The sequence below is a fragment of the Protopterus annectens genome, chromosome 11.part0 (genome assembly GCF_019279795.1).
Source record: "Protopterus annectens isolate FY-2018-M chromosome 11.part0, PAN1.0, whole genome shotgun sequence".
Classification (NCBI taxonomy): domain Eukaryota; kingdom Metazoa; phylum Chordata; order Ceratodontiformes; family Protopteridae; genus Protopterus; species Protopterus annectens.
In genome coordinates, this window is record NC_056745.1 from 218669635 (window position 1) to 218689063 (window position 19429).

At 35.2% G+C, this 19429-nt stretch overlaps 1 protein-coding gene across 1 annotated transcript in view; it reads left to right on the forward strand.

Moving 5' to 3' along the window:
• The window catches only part of FGD6 (FYVE, RhoGEF and PH domain containing 6), a 1320563-nt gene that overhangs the window by 849564 nt on the left and 451570 nt on the right, over positions 1-19429 (forward strand). The window contains exons 12-13 of the mRNA XM_044087187.1: positions 16486-16572; positions 16876-16955. Coding sequence (XP_043943122.1) covers positions 16486-16572; positions 16876-16955 — 167 coding nt within the window. The remainder of the gene's footprint in view (positions 1-16485; positions 16573-16875; positions 16956-19429) is intronic.

Genomic DNA, 19429 nt, shown 5'->3' on the forward strand with positions numbered 1-19429 from the left:
TAATTTGGTTTTGTGAGACCTGTTCGTAATTACCTGATTCGTATAATATGTTGTTAATTTCATTATAATATTGTTGACTATCAAATATCACTATCCCACCTCCCTTGTCAGGTTTCATTATTCTGATCTCATTATTCATAATAAGTTCCTTCATACATCTCCTTTCTCCCTCAGTCAGGTTGTCTGTTTTCACATATTTATCTCCTACATTGTCTGTAACCTCTTTGTATAAACGGTACATATCATTACACACCATTTTCTCATATATTGCTACCTGAGCATTCATAGTCGGAATGTATGTACTTTTTTTCACTAATGTAGATCTATTCTTAACAGTATGAGACTTATTAGAATCTTCATTAAATTGGATGGCTAGGTTCAGCCTTCTACAGAATAACTTAATTTCTTTAATGAGATCGAATAAATTAAACCTGACAGTGGGGATATACTTCATTCCCTTACTAAAAAGGGATATGATATCATCTGTAACATTAATATCTGTATAATTATACACATTGAACCCTTGATGGCTTCTAATACTAGGCCCCTTCTCATTGCCCACATCCTTCGTAAACATATCAACTGAACTGATTTCTTGTTCACTATTGATGACAATTTTATCCAAAAGTGAATCTAGGTTAGTGGGTATAATATGTGGTGAAACCAGGGATGTAGATTCCATATCAATGGAATGACCTAATTCAGGGGAGTTCACTATGTGAGAAACGTTACTGCCCCTTAATACCTCCTTTGCTGTTTCTTTGGGGCTGGATAATGCCCCTTGAAAATTTTCCTCGTCATTCCCTCTCATATACCTCTTTCTTCCCCTGGATTGCACCACCTCAAATGTACCTTCATCCTCTCTTTCATATTGTGGCCAGACATATGCCCTTCCATTTCTGTATAATTCCATGTCCCGTTCTATTTTATGCATTTTCCTTTCATAGGCATTTTTTACTTTCATTTTAGCTTGATTGAACTGGTTGGAATAACAATCATACCATCTCTCAAACATTTCATCTTGTATAATTAATTCGTTCAAATTTCCAACCTCTTGTAATAATTCATTGACTTTCTGTTCATTATGTTTCATAAGGCATTTTATATATGCAAACCCAAATTCATCAAACATTTTATTAAAATCAGATACTATGTTAGGATTAAACTTAATACCTAATGGTAATTTAAAAAACCTAAGTCCCTTAGGGACTATTTTTAAGCCTAAACATTTCTCCAAATAAGCATTGTCCATCCTCACACATTTTAATTGTATTAATTTTTTACCCAACATAAAGATTCTAGATTTTATATCATCTTTTTTGTTGTTATTCTTGAATGGCATCTCTTTATGCTTACCCATAGGCTCAGTCTTGCTCATAAAATCATAATCATCAGATAAGAAATCATTAAACATATTACCCATCCCCATTTCTTTTACATTACTGTCCATTCTTTTAGTTAATGTTCTTTTGGGGCTAGATAAAAATTCATTTGTAACAGTACCTTTATAACTGTGATGTGTCTTGTTAGCAACAGATGAATAAGTTCTTAAATTCTCAATGTGTCGTTTAGGGCGCACCCGTTCTCTCATTCTCTTCATTATGGAACATACTAAAATCAAAGTGAAGTCTTCCTCCAATGAGATATTTGCGGTATTTACACCCAAATCTATTTGCTTGTTATCCACTGTAGGAGCCTCTCCCTGTCCGTTAGGGATTTCACTCACGTAGCTACTATCCTCCGCTTCATCCAACATAACAAATTTAGCTGTTACAGTGTCTTTTTATGCTCTGGCTTAGTTGATATCGGCAGCCTCAGCAATGCTGATGTTAACTGTATGAGGGAACCTCCGCCTCCATAACTGCCGCCGTTAGTTTGTTTACCATCTCGAGAAGCTTGTTGGCGTCGCCTTTAGCGGCGTCACCTCCTCAAAGTACGATACTCCTCTGGCCTCAATGAAGTGCTCGGGGAACCCTCCTCTGCCATCCGACAACCAGTAACGAAAAATAAGCTGAACAACAACTGTATCTCCCTGAGAATAGCAGGATCAAGATGCCCCAACAAACTCGAAGCTGGAAGATCAATGTACACAAGTTTATTGACATAAAAGAGCCACGTACAATATGCTCAAATACTAAAGTGGTTAAGCGCTTTCATCTGTCTCAACACAGATTTCATCAGAACCAATAAAGCTCCTACAATCCATTCCTTTTATAACATTTTTGGCGCCAAAATCCTTAAATCAACTGTATGATATTAACACATTGAGTGGAGGATAAGGTATTTAATAGTTGATGAATGTTATACTACATTTAGATGAAAGTAGTAGATGTTCAAAGATAGTATATGCAAACTTTATAATTCTCATAGGGTTATGTTTTAGTTTAATAATGTTTAACTTGCTCCTTTTTTCTATGAACTAAATTGGAGATGTACATGTTTATAGTAGATAGGATTGTTTTAAATATTGTAAACAAAAAGTTTTTTAAAAAATAGCACATTTGTATTTTTAATTAATGTATTTTTAATTAATGCATTTCAATTGAATAACTGCTGATTTAAGGATTTTGGCGCCAAAAATGTTATAAAAGGAATGGATTGTAGGAGCTTTATTGGTTCTGATGAAATCTGTGTTGAGACATATGAAAGCGCTTAACCACTTTAGTATTTGAGCATATTGTACGTGGCTCTTTTATGTCAATAAACTTGTGTACATTGATCTTCCAGCTTCGAGTTTGTTGGGGCATCTTGTTCCTGCTATTCTCAGGGAGATACGGTTGTTGTTCAGCTTATTTTTCGTTACTGGTTGTCGGATGGCAAAGGAGGGTTCCCCGAGCACTTCATTGAGGCCAGAGGAGTATCGTACACTTCATGAGGAGGTGACGTCGCTAAAAGGCGACGTCAACAAGCTTCTCGAGATGGTAAACAAACTAACGGTGGCGATTATGGAAGCGGAGGTTCGCTCATACAGTTAACATCAGCAATGCTGAAGCTGCCGATATGGGGCGCCAACTAAGCCAGAGCATAAAGACACTGTAACAGCTAAATTTGTTATGTTGGATGAAGGGAGGATAGTAGCTCGTGAGTGAAAATCCCTAACGGACAGGAGAGGCTCCTACAGTGGATAACAAGCACGAATAGATTTGGGTGTAAATACGCAAATATCTCATTGGAGGAAGACTTCACTTTGAGAATTTAAGAACTTATTCATCTGTTGCTAACAAGACACATCACAGTTATAAAGTTACAAATGAATTTTTATCTAGCCCCAAAAGAACATTAACTAAAAGAATGGACAGTAATGTAAAAGAAATGGGGATGGGTAATATGTTTAATGATTTCTTATCTGATGATTATGATTTTATGAGCAAGACTGAGCCTATGGGTAAGCATAAAGAGATGCCATTCAAGAATAACAACAAAAAAGATGATATAAAATCTAGAATCTTTATGTTGGGTAAAAAATTAATACAATTAAAATGTGTGAGGATGGACAATGCTTATTTGGAGAAATGTTTAGGCTTAAAAATAGTCCCTAAGGGACTTAGGTTTTTTAAATTACCATTAGGTATTAAGTTTAATCCTAACATAGTATCTGATTTTAATAAAATGTTTGATGAATTTGGGTTTGCATATATAAAATGCCTTATGAAACATAATGAACAGAAAGTCAGTGAATTATTACAAGAGGTTGGAAATTTGAACGAATTAATTATACAAGATGAAATGTTTGAGAGATGGTATGATTGTTATTCCAACCAGTTCAATCAAGCTAAAATGAAAGTAAAAAATGCCTATGAAAGGAAAATGCATAAAATAGAACGGGACATGGAATTATACAGAAATGGAAGGGCATATGTCTGGCCACAATATGAAAGAGAGGATGAAGATACATTTGAGGTGGTGCAATCCAGGGGAAGAGGTATATGAGGAATGGCGAGAAAAATTTCAAGGGGCCGTACTATCCAGCCCCAAAGAAACAGCAAAGGCAGTAACGTTTCTCACATAGTGAACTCCCCTGAATTAGGTCATTCCATTGATATGGAATCTACATCCCCGGTTTCACCACATATTATACCCACTAACCTAGGTTCACTTTTGGATAAAATTGTCATCAATAGTGAACAAGAAATCAGTTCAGTTGATATGTTCTGAAGGATGTGGGCAATGAGAAGGGCCTAGTATTAGAAGCCATCAAGGGTTCAATGTGTATAATTATACAGATATTAATGTTACAGATGATATCATATCCCTTTTAATGAAGTATATCCCCACTGTCAGGTTTAATTTATTCGATCTCATTAAAGAAATTAAGTTATTCTGTAGAAGGCTGAACCTAGCCATCCAATTTAATGAAGATTCTAATAAGTCTCATACTGTTAAGAATAGATCTACATTAGTGAAAAAAGTACACGACTATGAATGCTCAAATATATGAAAATGGTGTGTAATGATATGTACCGTTTATACAAAGAGGTTACAGACAATGTAGGAGATAAACATGTGCAAACAGACAACTTGACTGAGGGAGAAAGGAGGTGCATGAAGGAACTTATTATGAATAATGAGATCAGAATAATGAAGCCTGACAAGGGAGGTGGGATAGTGATATTTGACAGTCAACAATATTATAATGAAATTAACAACATATTATAAATCGTAATTATGAACAGGTCTCACAAAATCAAATTAACATCGGATACAAACGTATTGACCTTGTGATAGAGGAATATTTGCTTGACAATCGCATTACTAGTGAATTATATGAATATTTAAGAACTGAATATCCGATTATGGCCCATATTATAGGAATCCCTAAGATACATAAAAACAGCAAACCGCCTTTTAGACCTATAATTTCAGGATCTAAGTCAAAAACTTTTAAAATAGGGGCGACTATTGATCATTGGACTACAAGTATATACTAAAGTGGACCATTTGTTATTCCTGGGATTTTCTGAGTAAACTGACGGATGTTTGGGATGAGAATCTGACATTCCTTACTATAGATGTTCAGGATTTATTTTCCAGCATACCTGTATCTACAGGATTAGAATACTTTCATAGTAGTTTAAGTAAATATTTGGGAAGCAGTTGGGACAGAGTTAATCTCATCATGGATATGATGGGACTTGTTTTAGAACACAATTATATAGCACATCAAGGGAATTTTTAGACAATCTCGAGGTGCATGGTGTGCTCCCATTTTGCCAACATGGTCATGCTCGTGGGAGAACCAACATATATTTCCCAGTGAGTTTTCAAGTATATCAGGTTATATACCAGATTTTTGGATGACGTTTTCATCATTTGGACTGGACCCATAGATATGATTCCCACTTTCATAGAATATCTCAACAATACTACAGATTTTTGAGATTCACTTTTCAATTTGACAAAACAGGTATTGCATATTTGGACACTTGGATAGGCAACACAGGTAATGGGTTTACCTCTAGATTATACAGGAAGCGTTTTCAAATGATTACATCCATTTTAGTAGTTGCCATCCACCACATATTTTCAAAAATATTGTGAAGGGTCAGTGTATAAGAGCGAGAATGTCATCCACGATTGAAAGTATGAATAGTGAGTTAGACACAGTTACTAAATTATTTCAGGATCGAGGTTATCCGAGGTCACTGTTGGGTAATGTAATTTCTTATGAAAATGCAATGGGGACAAAATACAAACCCTTGCTGGGGAATAGTAATGTACCACAGAGACAATTGAGCAAGGATTGGGATAGAAAAGTATGTGTGATAAGATTTAATCCATATGTCAGTTTAATTACTGAAATTCTCAAAAAACATTGGTCTTTAATTACTACTATGGGCCCTATTGGAAATATAGTAGGAATGGAGATTTTTTACAAGACTGGAAATAATATAAAAGATTAATGGAGCAAGGAATAAATGGATTAAGTGAAAAGAGAATGAAGGGTACCAGAAAATGTGGCTCCTGTAAACAATGTACATATATTAACACTACACAAAAGATTAGGTTGGGTAATATTATGCATACCAAGGTAATATGTAAAATGGAATTGTAACTCTCAATAGTATATATAGCTACCTGTACAAAATGTGGCCTTTTATATAGGCAAAACCGAGAGGAAGTTTAAGACTGATATACGAGCATATGTACAGGATAAAAAGGATTCAAAATGCATTATAAGCATATTTTGGACAAGGGGACAGAACACAATTGCCATTATTGACCAAGTAGAAGTGACAGAGGTGGAAATTGGAAGACATACTTGGCATGGGTTGAAAGTAAATGGCAAATATGTACAGATGCAACAACACTACCAGGTATAAATGATTATATCAGTTTGAAACCTTTTTTAGCTTTGAATTAAATTGTTACTATACAGGAGAACCTGTTTATTAGTAATTCTTAATATATTGTTAAAGGATTTTGTATATTAGTACATATACATACTTTATTGTATATATATTACTTGTGGGTTATTGTACATGATTTTAGTAAATTTACCTGACTTTTGGGTAATCTGGATACAGTAGTGTAAATTAACTATGTATTAGTTCCTTTTTATCCCTACGGCAAATATAGAATATGAACAACTGTATGATATTAACACATTGAGTGGAGGATAAGGTATTTAATAGTTGATGAATGTTATACTACATTTAGATGAAAGTAGTAGATGTTCAAAGATAGTATATGCAAACTTTATAATTCTCATAGGGTTATGTTTTAGTTTAATAATGTTTAACTTGCACCTTTTTTCTATGAACTAAATTGGAGATGTACATGTTTATAGTAGATAGGATTGTTTTAAATATTGTAAACAAAAAGTTTTTTAAAAATAGCACATTTGTATTTTTAATTAATGCATTTCAATTGAATAACTGCTGATTTAAGGATTTTGTTATAAAAATGGATTGTAGGAGCTTTATTGGTTCTGATGAAATCTGTGTTGAGACAGATGAAAGCGCTTAACCACTTTAGTATTTGAGCATATTGTACGTGGCTCTTTTATGTCAATAAACTTGTGTACATTGATCTTCCAGCTTCGAGTTTGTTGGGGCATCTTGATCCTGCTATTCTCAGGGAGATACGGATGTTGTCCCAGGCAGACAGATACTGGATCCCCTTTGAATGACACCAGAAGCTTAGCCAATTGTTGAAGTCAGTCATTTTGTCCTTATATTGTGGTATCATTCTGGGCGAAGGCAGGATGATACTCAGGGCTAGGGTCATACCTGCCTGGGCCACATGATCCGAGAGCTCTTCCATGTCTCTTTTCATGTAGTCCAGGGAGGTACGTCTCAAGTCATTCACTCCAACATGGACAATGACATAGTCATATTTTATACTTGTTGTGGAGTGACTTGAGTGCATGAGTTATGTGGCGGATCCTGGCACCCAACAGGCAGCTCACTGTAATTTTCTCCTTGTTCAGCCTGGTGAGTGGGACATCAGTGTGCCTGACTATAGAGTCACCTATGACTAAAGTGTTAGGTACGTTGTCTTGCCTTATGGGCTGTTGCTGGGTGGCACACCGGTGGTGTGAGCTATGTGACACTTTGGTTGTGATTGATGTTTGTTTGCGTTTCAGCTTCGGAGGTCCTTGTTGCTTTGGCAGGTTACAGTTAAGGGCCTCCTCATATGTGGATTTAGTGTTGCTATGTGTAGGTGTTGGTGGTGTGAGTTTAGAAGGGCTATGTGTTGCTTGAGGTGTAGTGCGGGTGTTAACCTTCTCCTCTTGACTGTCTAGCACAATCTTGGTGGAGAGAGAGTGTTGCTTCCAGTGTGGCTATGTAAGTGCATCTCTCACAGGTTGTAGTGTTGGGTGGTAGGAGGAGAGGGTTGTCTGTGTACATGAGACAATTGCTGCATTGCCCCAGTATGCCCAGATTCACCAGGTGGGCAGGAGAAATCAATGGAAGCTGACCCTTGGACATGCCTGGTTTGGTGCTTTTGTTTTTTAAGTACATGAGCTGTTTTCCCTTACCTTAGCAAGGTACTTTGCAATTATAAGCTGTTTAGTGCCTATGATTAATTTCTCCTTAATAAGGAGAGTTGAGTGCTTGTATCAGTTTAAGGCTTCCTAGTGCTTTCCAGCAGGTATTAGAGCAAGTGCTAGTCACAGGGATGCTTAAAGGTAAGATGAAAAAAATGGTTTATCCTAAACACTGCAGTCTGCACTAGAGAAGTTAGATGTGAAAGTAGGTAACTTAAGTTTTACCTGTCTAAAAAGTTAAGTTTTAGTGGAGAGTCACTATTTTTAAAACAGCAAGATAGATTGAAAAGGGGTGATCACTTTTGTATTCCGGTACTATGGAATACAGTAGAATGGCCAATAAATTTAAATAGTTGAAGGGGAGTGATTTCACAAAATGATAATTTTGCGCTTACTCACGCAAGCCAGTGAAAGCAGAGAGGAAATGAGATATATGGTCAAATTAACATAAGAAGCAAGCAGCTAGAAAGACAGTAGTATTTAAGAACATGACAGTGACAGGGTGGGGGTGATGCCTTCTCTGTGACACTTGCATGCTTCCATCCATGCATCAGATTCTGGCTACTGCACAAAATGTTGCTTGACAGACAAAAGAGCACCTATCTTGGCCCATGCATTGCATGCTTTTACAAATGATCACCAGGTGTTAGTAAGCCGCGGTGGTGCAGCGGTTAGCGTTCTTGCCTCACAGCAAGAGGTTCTCCTGTTTGATTCTCGGCTGGAGCGCCTTCTATATGGAGTATGCATGCCCTTCCTGCGGTTGAGTGACGTTAAAGACATGCAGGTAGGTACGAGCGTGAATGGGCGTGCCTTCTTTGAAGGTTGGGCGTCGGGCTGGTAACTCAGTACCGTAAAAATCCACTGCCAATCAGGAGCAGACCGGAGTTCTGCTGTGGCGACCCCTAACCGGGAAAAGCCGAAAGTCTTTTTTACCAGGTGTTAGTACAGCAGACTGACCAACCTTCTGTCTCCTAAGATTGGTGAGCTTGAGTCAACTGTTTCAGGATTAAGAAGGTAGCTAGTTGAGGTGGTGCACAGGAAAGACAAAAGAATGGAGAGAGAATTGGATGAGGAGAACTGAGAGGGGCTTTTGGAACTAGATTTGTTTGCCCTGGAAAAGAGGTAGAACAGTAAGTGAGAGAAAAGAAAAAGGGTGCAGGGGTACAACGTATAGACCTAGGACATCAACATCATGTTAGACATTAGAAAAAAAAATCTTCGCCGAACATGTAATGGATAGTTGAATAATGCTTCCAAAAGAGTTGGTGGATTGTAGTTTGCTGGTCATTTTTTTAAGAAATCATGGGACAGCTGTGGAGAGGTGAAGGCTAACAAGTGATAACACGCTTGGATAGATTTTTAATTTTTGCATCACTTATTTGTGGTGTTATGTAAAAAGTAGATGACGCAGGAGAGATAGTTTGAGATGGCATTTCACAGAAAGAGTATTCATAATTTAATGAGTCCTGAGACTTTGTAGTCCATTAAAAATGTTACTGATTTAAAAACACACCGAAATAAGGATTTGTAAGATGATACACTATGCAACATGCCAGCTAACACAGATTTTCTTCTGGCTGTTTTGCAGAAATTCTCAACATTCACTAGTAAAGAACAGTAGCATATATTATGCTTTGAAAGAAAAGGATGCCACGGCCGGACTGCAAAGAACCGTTTTTAAAAATACTTTAATTAAAACGCTCGACAAAAAAATACGTTTTTCGTCCTGTTTGAATGCAGGACGTCTTCAGAAACTCACACAATCAAAAATTTCAAAGTCTAGTATTTATACATTGTTTCTAAAAAGTGCGCCAATTCTTTTAATTGCTTATCTTCTTAAAGAAATATACATCCTGACAAAAGAGAGACTGGACAACTTCATTTTACGCTGACAGCTTTACAAATCCCTATATTCTACATTTGGAAAATGTTACAACATAACCAACTTTTCGAATACCTATAATTTAATATTTTAATAGTTTAATATTATAATAGTATATGTACATGGAATTGGACATGAAGGTGAAGGTAGAAATATAAAGATATATATGTGTTAAAAATGTGAAAGACGTGTGAAAATATATATATATACACACACACACACACACACCTCAACCATACCATATGTAAAATATAAAATATGAACTATGATGTGAATATAAATACATATTATGTGATCATTATAATATACAAAATATGTATATTATATGAAATATGAAATGTAAACTATAATGTAATTAGAATATAAATATATATTATGTGATCATTATAATGTACAATAAATTGAAAGTACGCTAGTTATACCTTTATATATTTGTATATGTACAATTTTATAGTTACATTTCGATCAACATTTTAAATACTTACAAAGTTTCGAATAACATTTCATGAAATATCTAACATACAATATTTAATAATACATTTAATAAAAACTATATATATGTGTTTAATAAATTAAATAAAATTAATATTGATATTAATATTAATAAATTAATAAATTAATTCATAAATTCAATATTTGTATAAATTATTTATTATTTATTGTTTTAAAACCACTTTTTGTATTAAAACCTATCTTTCCAGACTTTTCAACCTCAACAAACACATTATTGAGCATTTATCATTTAATCCTGGGTTTACAAAGGCATTTAATCTGAGTTGCCAAATCAACTCCATTTTCTCTAATAATAGAGTTGATGGCCCTCCTCTATCGTTTTGTTGGATTTGCTGGATTATTTTGAATTTGAATTTGTTGTGGATGCATTATAGTGTGCATTGCCAAAGCATTGTCCTCTCTTTTATGCGTTATACTTCTTAGGTGTTCAGATATTCTGTCCCTTAATCTTCTATCTGTTTTACCTATATAAAAAGAGGGACATGCTTGGCACTTTGCAACATAAACTACTCCCCTGGTGTTGCAATTGAAACTGCCCTTTAACCAAATTGGGAAAGAATTGATGACTATGTTACTACCTTCATCTATTATGTAACAATAGGGACAGCAACCACATTGTTTCATACCTGTATTTCTATTGATACATTTTCTTTTTCTTTGAAATATTTCTTTATAACTAATGCCCTTTCTCCAAATCACCTTTGGTGTAAAATTGAAAATGGTACTTAGATCCATTTCATCTTTTAATAAGGACCAATTTTTGAAAATAATTTCTTTTATACCCAAATAATTAGATGAAAAACTCATAATACACGCTGAGTTAAATTCAGTTTGAAGGGGTGCAGTTGCAACCTGATCAAGATCCAACTCACTTATATCGGCCTCTTTATTAATGGAATCTACCTTGATATTGAGTATTGGTTCATAAATGCCATTCATTCTTTTCAATGTTACTTCCTGGATTAAATCCTCTATCAATTGGATAGGGTAAGCTCTACTAAGAAACATTTCCTTTAAAACCATGCATTCTTTTTGAAAATTCTCATCAATTGATATCATTCTTGCAGCCCTTACTAACTGGCCTTTTAGGACTGAACATTTTTGATGCAAGGGGTGGGCACTAGAAAAATGTAAAAATTTATTTGAATATGTTGGCTTCCTATATAATACAGCTTCATAACGCCTATCAACATTATTTTTTGACACCTCAACATCCAGAAAGATCATGACATTATCATTGGACAAATGGGACAAAGAGGCCGATATAAGTGAGTTGGATCTTGATCAGGTTGCAACTGCACCCCTTCAAACTGAATTTAACTCAGCGTGTATTATGAGTTTTTCATCTAATTATTTGGGTATAAAAGAAATTATTTTCAAAAATTGGTCCTTATTAAAAGATGAAATGGATCTAAGTACCATTTTCAATTTTACACCAAAGGTGATTTGGAGAAAGGGCATTAGTTATAAAGAAATATTTCAAAGAAAAAGAAAATGTATCAATAGAAATACAGGTATGAAACAATGTGGTTGCTGTCCCTATTGTTACATAATAGATGAAGGTAGTAACATAGTCATCAATTCTTCCCCAATTTGGTTAAAGGGTAGTTTCAATTGCAACACCAGGGGAGTAGTTTATGTTGCAAAGTGCCAAGCATGTCCCTCTTTTTATATAGGTAAAACAGATAGAAGATTAAGGGACAGAATATCTGAACACCTAAGAAGTATAACGCATAAAAGAGAGGACAATGCTTTGGCAATGCACACTATAATGCATCCACAACATAAATTCAAATTCAAAATAATCCAGCAAATCCAACAAGACGATAGAGGAGGGCCATCAATCATTAGAGAAAATGGAGTTGATTTGGCAACTCAGATTAAATGCCTTTGTAAACCCAGGTTTAAATGATAAATGCTCAATAATGTGTTTGTTGAGGTTGAAAAGTCTGGAAAGATAGGTTTTAATACAAAAAGTGGTTTTAAAACAATAAATAATAAATAATTTATACAAATATTGAATTTATGAATTTATTAATTTATTAATTTAATATTAATGTCAATATTAATTTTATTTAATTTATTAAACACATATATATAGTTTTTATTAAATGTATTATTAAATATTGTATGTTAGATATTTCATGAAATGTTATTCGAAAATTTGTAAGTATTTAAAATGTTGATCGAAATGTAACTATAAAATTGTACATATACAAATATATAAAGGTATAACTAGCGTACTTTCAATTTATTGTACATTATAATGATCACATAATATATATTTATATTCTAATTACATTATAGTTTACATTTCATATTTCATATAATATACATATTTTGTATATTATAATGATCACATAATATGTATTTATATTCACATCATAGTTCATATTTTATATTTTACATATGGTATGGTTGAGGTGTATGTGTGTGTGTGTGTGTGTATATATATATATATATATATATATATATATATATATATATATATATATATATATATATATTTTTTTTTTTTCACACGTCTCACACGTTTTTAACACATATATATCTTTATATTTCTACCTTCATCTTCATGTCCAATTCCATGTACACATACTATTATACTATTAAAATATTAAATTATAGGTATTCGAAAAGTTGGTTATGTTGTAACATTTTCCCTATGTAGAATATAGGGATTTGTAAAGCTGTCAGCGTAAAATGAAGTTGTCCAGTCTCTCTCTTGTCAGGATGTATATTTCTTTAAGAAGATAAGCAATTAAAAGATTTGTCCAGCTTTTTAGAAACAATGTATAAATACTAGACTTTGAAATTTTTGATTGTGTGAGTTTCTGAAGAAGTCCTGCATTCAAACAGGACGAAAAACGTATTTTTATTGTCAAGCGTTTAAAGCGTTTTAATTAAAGTATTTTTAAAAACGGTTCTTTGCAGTCCGGCCGTGGCATCCTTTTCTTTCATTCGTTTGGAGATAATAGTTGTTTTGGAATATATTATGCATTACTGATGGCTCGTTTCACTTTTGTAATGGGACAGAACTAATCTCTAGCTTCTGCTATTTATGCAGATTTTATAAGTTACTTCCAGCCTGGAAGAGACTTGGATCTGTTCCAGAAACCATGCCCTCACATTCTTTTACATCCTTGTTGTGAATTATTATGATGCTGCCCTTTGTAATTCATGTGCATATAGCTGGGTATTGGTATTTCAGAGGAAGTGATAGTGAGGTGGTGTCATCTGTCACCTGTCGGCTGGATGTGGTCTATTCTTATCCTTGCAAACAACTAGCAGAATCTAGAGACTTGAGGCAGAGGGTCTAGGTTGGTCATCAGCATTACTGTTTCTTTGAATTCAGAGTTGACATTTCTCATCAATGTGCAGTTATTTATTCATGCTTTCTTATATGTTCTTTTTTTTGTATCTCCTGTTTTCTTCCTTTACACTGTATTGCTTGATTCATTTTAAAATCTTTTCTGTTTTTGTGTTCCTCAAGGTACCTTGTCCTGCTCAGTTGCATACACTGCATAAAGTTTTCTTGGCCATGGGAACCTACATTAATTCACAAACCTATGACTACACTTTCTAGGCTTCTATACTTCATGTATATGGCCCAGGACTAGCCCCCCTCCTTAGTCTTAACCAGATATTTGTAAATTAATTCATTGACTTGGTTCTTTTGTGTTTTATTAATTTAACTAAGTAAGCCCACTGGACACAGGTCCCTTTTCAAGGGTGACCTGGCACCACTGCCTGAAGTGGCTTACTTAGAATCACATAGTGGCACATAGAGGTTGAAGGTGCTCATTAACTAATGGGGCATTAATCATCTGCGTTAATTACCATATTAAAGGCAGACATTTGTGACAGTAAGAGGTCAGCATCATGTAGGATAAGCAGGAAGAATCCTCTTTTCCTTTTTTCTCTAATTATTGCATGTGATGTTAGTCACAGTATGTTTGTGACCTAATGAATATATTCTTAAGCTTGGTCTTCAGGCTTCACTGGGAGCTACTGCTTCTGTCTGTTTTCCTGCCCTACTTCCTGGAGCCTTATAGCACTTAATCCTTCCAACAGTAGCCGAATCTCCATTTTTTTCTTCCTGGTCCTTTCCTGAATCTGGGCAAAAGTATAACATATAGGCTAGTCAAACTGCATATTATTTTATCCAGTATCCATATATTTTTGACTGACAAGGACCCTTGGGATCTGTGTACTTACCCTGTTACTTTGTTTCTTTTATGTCTGGTGATCAGTCACCAGTATTCCTTCTTAGCCTGGTCTATCTTTTTTATCTCAAACTTTCTCCCTTTCTTTTACATTCCACCACTAGTTTTCTTTATATAACTTATGTCCATATTTGGCTTGGCAGCACATCTGTTCTATAGTCCACACACATGATGTTTTGAGGTGCTGCCATTCTTCCAGAAGCAGAGCTGGCCCAACTAGCACCCTGTGCCAGTACCATGAACCAGTGCCCCACCCCCATCAGCTCAAATGAAAAAAGCACATTATTGTATTAAGTTGATCGCTATGTAGCCAGTCAGATACACCCCCCCAAACAATTCCACTGAAGAGCCAAAAAAAAAAATGGACATCCAACATAGTGTCTAGATGTACAAAACGTTCCTCCTACTGCTTGCCCAGCCATTCAAGTCCTTTTCTGTGCCCTGCCCAGACACACTTCCATTGCATTTGCAGTAAAACCTGAGCGTTTTAACATTCCATGTGTGATCCGTTTTTGTTCTCTTTTTTTCTTATGGAGCTCTCGGCAGACATAGGTTGGAGAGTACCAGAGGCTGTCGCTGATAGTACATATTGTGACACCATGCCCCTTTATTTCATTTGCTGTTGTAAGTGTAGCTGCATCCTGTACCGATTAAAGCATGCTAATTGTTTGACATTTAAAGTCGCTTTATAGTTGTGCCCGTTAGACTTGAGCAGATTACTATACTGTTCCTAAGTCAGTAGTCAACTGCTGTCCTTAACAGCAGCTAACGTAGAGATGTTTGCACTATTAAAAATGTAACCTTCAAGAAAGCGTTATGAATTTGGTGAACTATCCTCCTCTCATTTTGGTCTGCCAGGTAGTATGTAACAGTGTTTAGCCAGTTCAAGTGTGTGGAAGTACCCTCACCCCTGTGTTGCAGAACTTGTAGCAGTATCCCAGCCACCAACCCAGTGGCCTGAGAGTAGGCCAGGCAGGAAGAAAAAGCCACACACCGATGATTGCCATTCTGTGGAATTTTATTCTCCAGTGCCTATTGTAAAAAGAGAGAGGCCAGCTGTGAAAGACAGACTGCCCTCTGTAAACTGATCCTCTGGGGACCTGAGTGAGCTGGGGGTCTCGAAAAATTCATATAAAAAAGAAAATTACTTGTGGCAGACTGCAAGAGTTTGATATGCATTCTTTGTTTCAAGGGTCAAAGCATCTTTGGAGCAGTGCACCTAATCCAGGAAAAATACACAAAAACTGGAAAGTAAACAGATTAGTTAGTATTGGCTACTATTAACTGTGGACTTGAAGTTACTGTCCTGCCTTGTAATCCAGATGTAAGTTGTGATGAAAGCTGATGTTTCTCTAAGTACTGTATTATTTTTGTCCACCTACAGTGAATGTAGAAGCTGCGGTGGTGCAGCAGTTAGCGTTGTCGCCTCACAGCAAGAGGTTCTCCCGTTTGATTCTTGGCTGGAGCGCCTTTTGTGTAGAGTCTGCATGTCATCCCCGCAGTCGAGTGACGTTAAAGACATGCAGGTAGGTGCGAGCGTGAATGGGTGTGCCTTCGTTGAAGGTTGGGCGTTGGACTAGGAAACACGGCACCGTAAAAATCCTCTGCCATTCATGAGCGGACTAGAGTTCCGCTGTGGCGACCTCTAACTGGGAAAAGCCGAAATTCTATTACACAGTGAATGTAAACAAATTTAGCAACATTTTATAGATGCATCAAATAAGTAGCAAATTAGCTTTCTTGATAATGCATACTGTGTATCCATATTTAATTTTGCTTCCATTCCCTCATATTGCACACCTCCCTCCTTGTAGTTATAGTTTGAAGACCTATCATTGCATGTATGAAAATAACTGTGCATTTTTTGATTGCAGTTTAGTGATGCCTTGTTGTATACTACCCCACTGCAGTCTGGATCGATGTATAAACTGAACAACATGTTATCACTGGCTGGAATGAAGGTATGCAAGAAGTCTTTGCTATAGAGAACTTTATCCAAAACTGACATAAAGTGAAATGCATTTTAGCCACTGCATTCTTTTTAGTATGAAACTGTTGCTTTTTGCTGTCTGCATGATGTGCTGCTTAGAGTAAACTTCAAAGCAGTATATTACTGATCATTTCTAAATTTGTTAACTTACATTTGTTTGATCACTTAAGCTTCATTAGTTGATGGAGAACACATAACTTTGTCACTTTTATTTTTCTTATGGACAGATATGCTTCACTTTTGATAGCAAGTTTTACTGCTTCATTTATTCTAGGTCAGCAAACCATCGCAAGAAGCATATCAGAATGAGCTGAATATAGAAAGTGTGGAGAGATCATTCATTCTGTCAGCAAGGTATCTTCTTTCAAAGAGTGAACTATGTATTTTCTGTGTAGTAACTGTATTTATGAACTGGTTTTGTAACTTCATTCATTTCCTATTTTTACTCCACACTACACCCCTCTACTTTCCCTATTTCGAAGGAGCATGCCTATTTTCAGGCCCGATTTACCCTGCACATGATGTACATATTTCTGGAGGCACATCCCTGTTCTCAGGCTTGATTTTCCCCTTCACACTTTTCTGAATCCCCCTCATCACACATGATTTTTTTCCCCAATATTTTTATTAAGGATAAAATAAGAGAATAAACACTGTCTAGTACATTGATTATACTGAACAGACAACTTTCAACAGCAGCAAAACTAAATCAACTATTTACATTACTTACATAGGCCTGAAAAATGTTTGAATATTACAAATATTTTAAGAAAGTTAGGGTTTCACTAACATTAAGAAAAATTAAAGTTTTAGTTAATGTGAAGTAATCTGAAAATAAAGCTGAAATAAAACCATCAATATCTCTCCAAAAATTCCTTAGTTTAGAACAATCATAGAAAGTATGGAACCAATCTGCATTACATGATGTTAAATATTTCCAGCAAAGGATGATGTTCAAGTTTTTGAATTTGGCAGTTTTGTCAGGAGTTAAAAATGTTCTGTGTAAATACTTCCAAGTAAATGGACTCCAGTACTGACCCCAAGAAGTGAATTTTACTGAAGATGGAATTTTAAGTTTTCCTGCCTGGGAGAGACTATATATGGTAGGCCTTTAGTGATTGTGCTCCATTGCTTAGTTGTTAAAGTGGACCTGTAACTTAAAACGGTGTATAATTTGGACACTAAGTTGTCAAACTGTTGATCATTAAATAATATTTCAGATATGAGAGTGATTAAGGGAAAGTCAATCTATATATGAAGAGCTCTGAATAATAAGTCTTGAGAATAAGGAATTACACTTTGTAGTAATAACCTGTCTTGTGATGATAAGTTATAGTCTTTAATAATTTGCTGAAGTTGTAAAGTTTCCAAGTCTTTAATACATTGCTTCCAACAAATATAATCATTTTCCCATTCATTAAAGATGCTAATGTGAAATTTATCTGGGAATTTTTTTGTGATTTTAAAGGGGATTATTAGGTCAAACCAGGATTTGATATCTGCATTTGAGTGTATTATTTTTCTAAAGTCATTAATATAATATTTAAATAGTTTAGTTTTGTGGGGTTTGTCACATTATATTGAACAGTGTAACTAATAGGAAACCAGAACTTATTGAAAGGATGTTTGGAAGAAATTTTACATGACAGTGAGTTTTCATTCTGTATTACAGCTATATGGAGATCTTTACATTTGAGTTGTAGTTTAAATCCATCCATTTTAATGTGCTTTTAAGTAATGATGTTTTGCTATAGGTTTCCAAGTCAGAGAATCTTAAACCACCACCATCTCAAGATCTAATATGATGCGTACACACAATCCTATTTTTGTTTGGGTACCATAGGAAGTTTAATAAAGTTTTATTTATGAGTTTAATATAATTATTTCCAGGATGAGTGTCTAGAGCCACAACAATATATAAAATATATAAAATGTTTGGAAGGAGAGTAATTTTTAACAATTGCAGTCTGCCCTCGAATGAAAAAAACATATTTTTCCAGCTATTCATGTATGTATTTACCTGAGATATTAACGCTTTTGTAATTTGTTTCTCTTGTTTTTCCCCAAGTTTTTTTTCCAAGTTTTTGCATAAAGTTATCCCTAAGTAATTTAGTGTATTAACTTGTTCTCCAATAATGCTTTGGTTAACTAGCTGAGATTTTCCCTTTGTCATTAAAAATAATACGTTTAGATTTTTGCTTATTAAACTGGAGGCCTGAAATTTTTTTAAAGTTATTTATTACTGTGTTTAGTTCTAATTAGTTCTAATAATTCTTGATTCATTGACTGGCATACTCTGTTTTCTCTCTCTCCAATCTCTAGCATCAACCTGTTTACTTTTTCTCAACTTATAACCTCTCTTACTCGCATAAACTCTTAAAACTAACTCCAGCTCTATTTTGGACTGGATTCTTCCTCCCATCCTAATCACTGTCATAATCCCAGTACACTACCTGACTCCCTTAGCAGTCACCTCCCAATGTCTATTAAGCCCTACTCCTCCCAAGCTATTAAATCTCACATACATAGAGACTGCCATAACCTATCCAACTTTGACCCAAATACATTCAATCAAACTGTCTCCTCCATCAGCTGGTCCTTCCTTCACAACTTCCCACTTGAAGAAGCTGTTCTAAAATGTAGCAGCTTATTTCTCAACCTTCTTAACTCCATGGCCCCCATCAGAAAAATAAGGGTTAAATCTAAATATGCTCCCTGGATTGCCAAAGATAGTCTCTCCCTCATGCAGAAAAGGGACAGTGCCTGGAAATCCTGGAATAAGCACAAAACTACCTCAAATCTCCAGTTCTATAGAGAACTTAGAAATC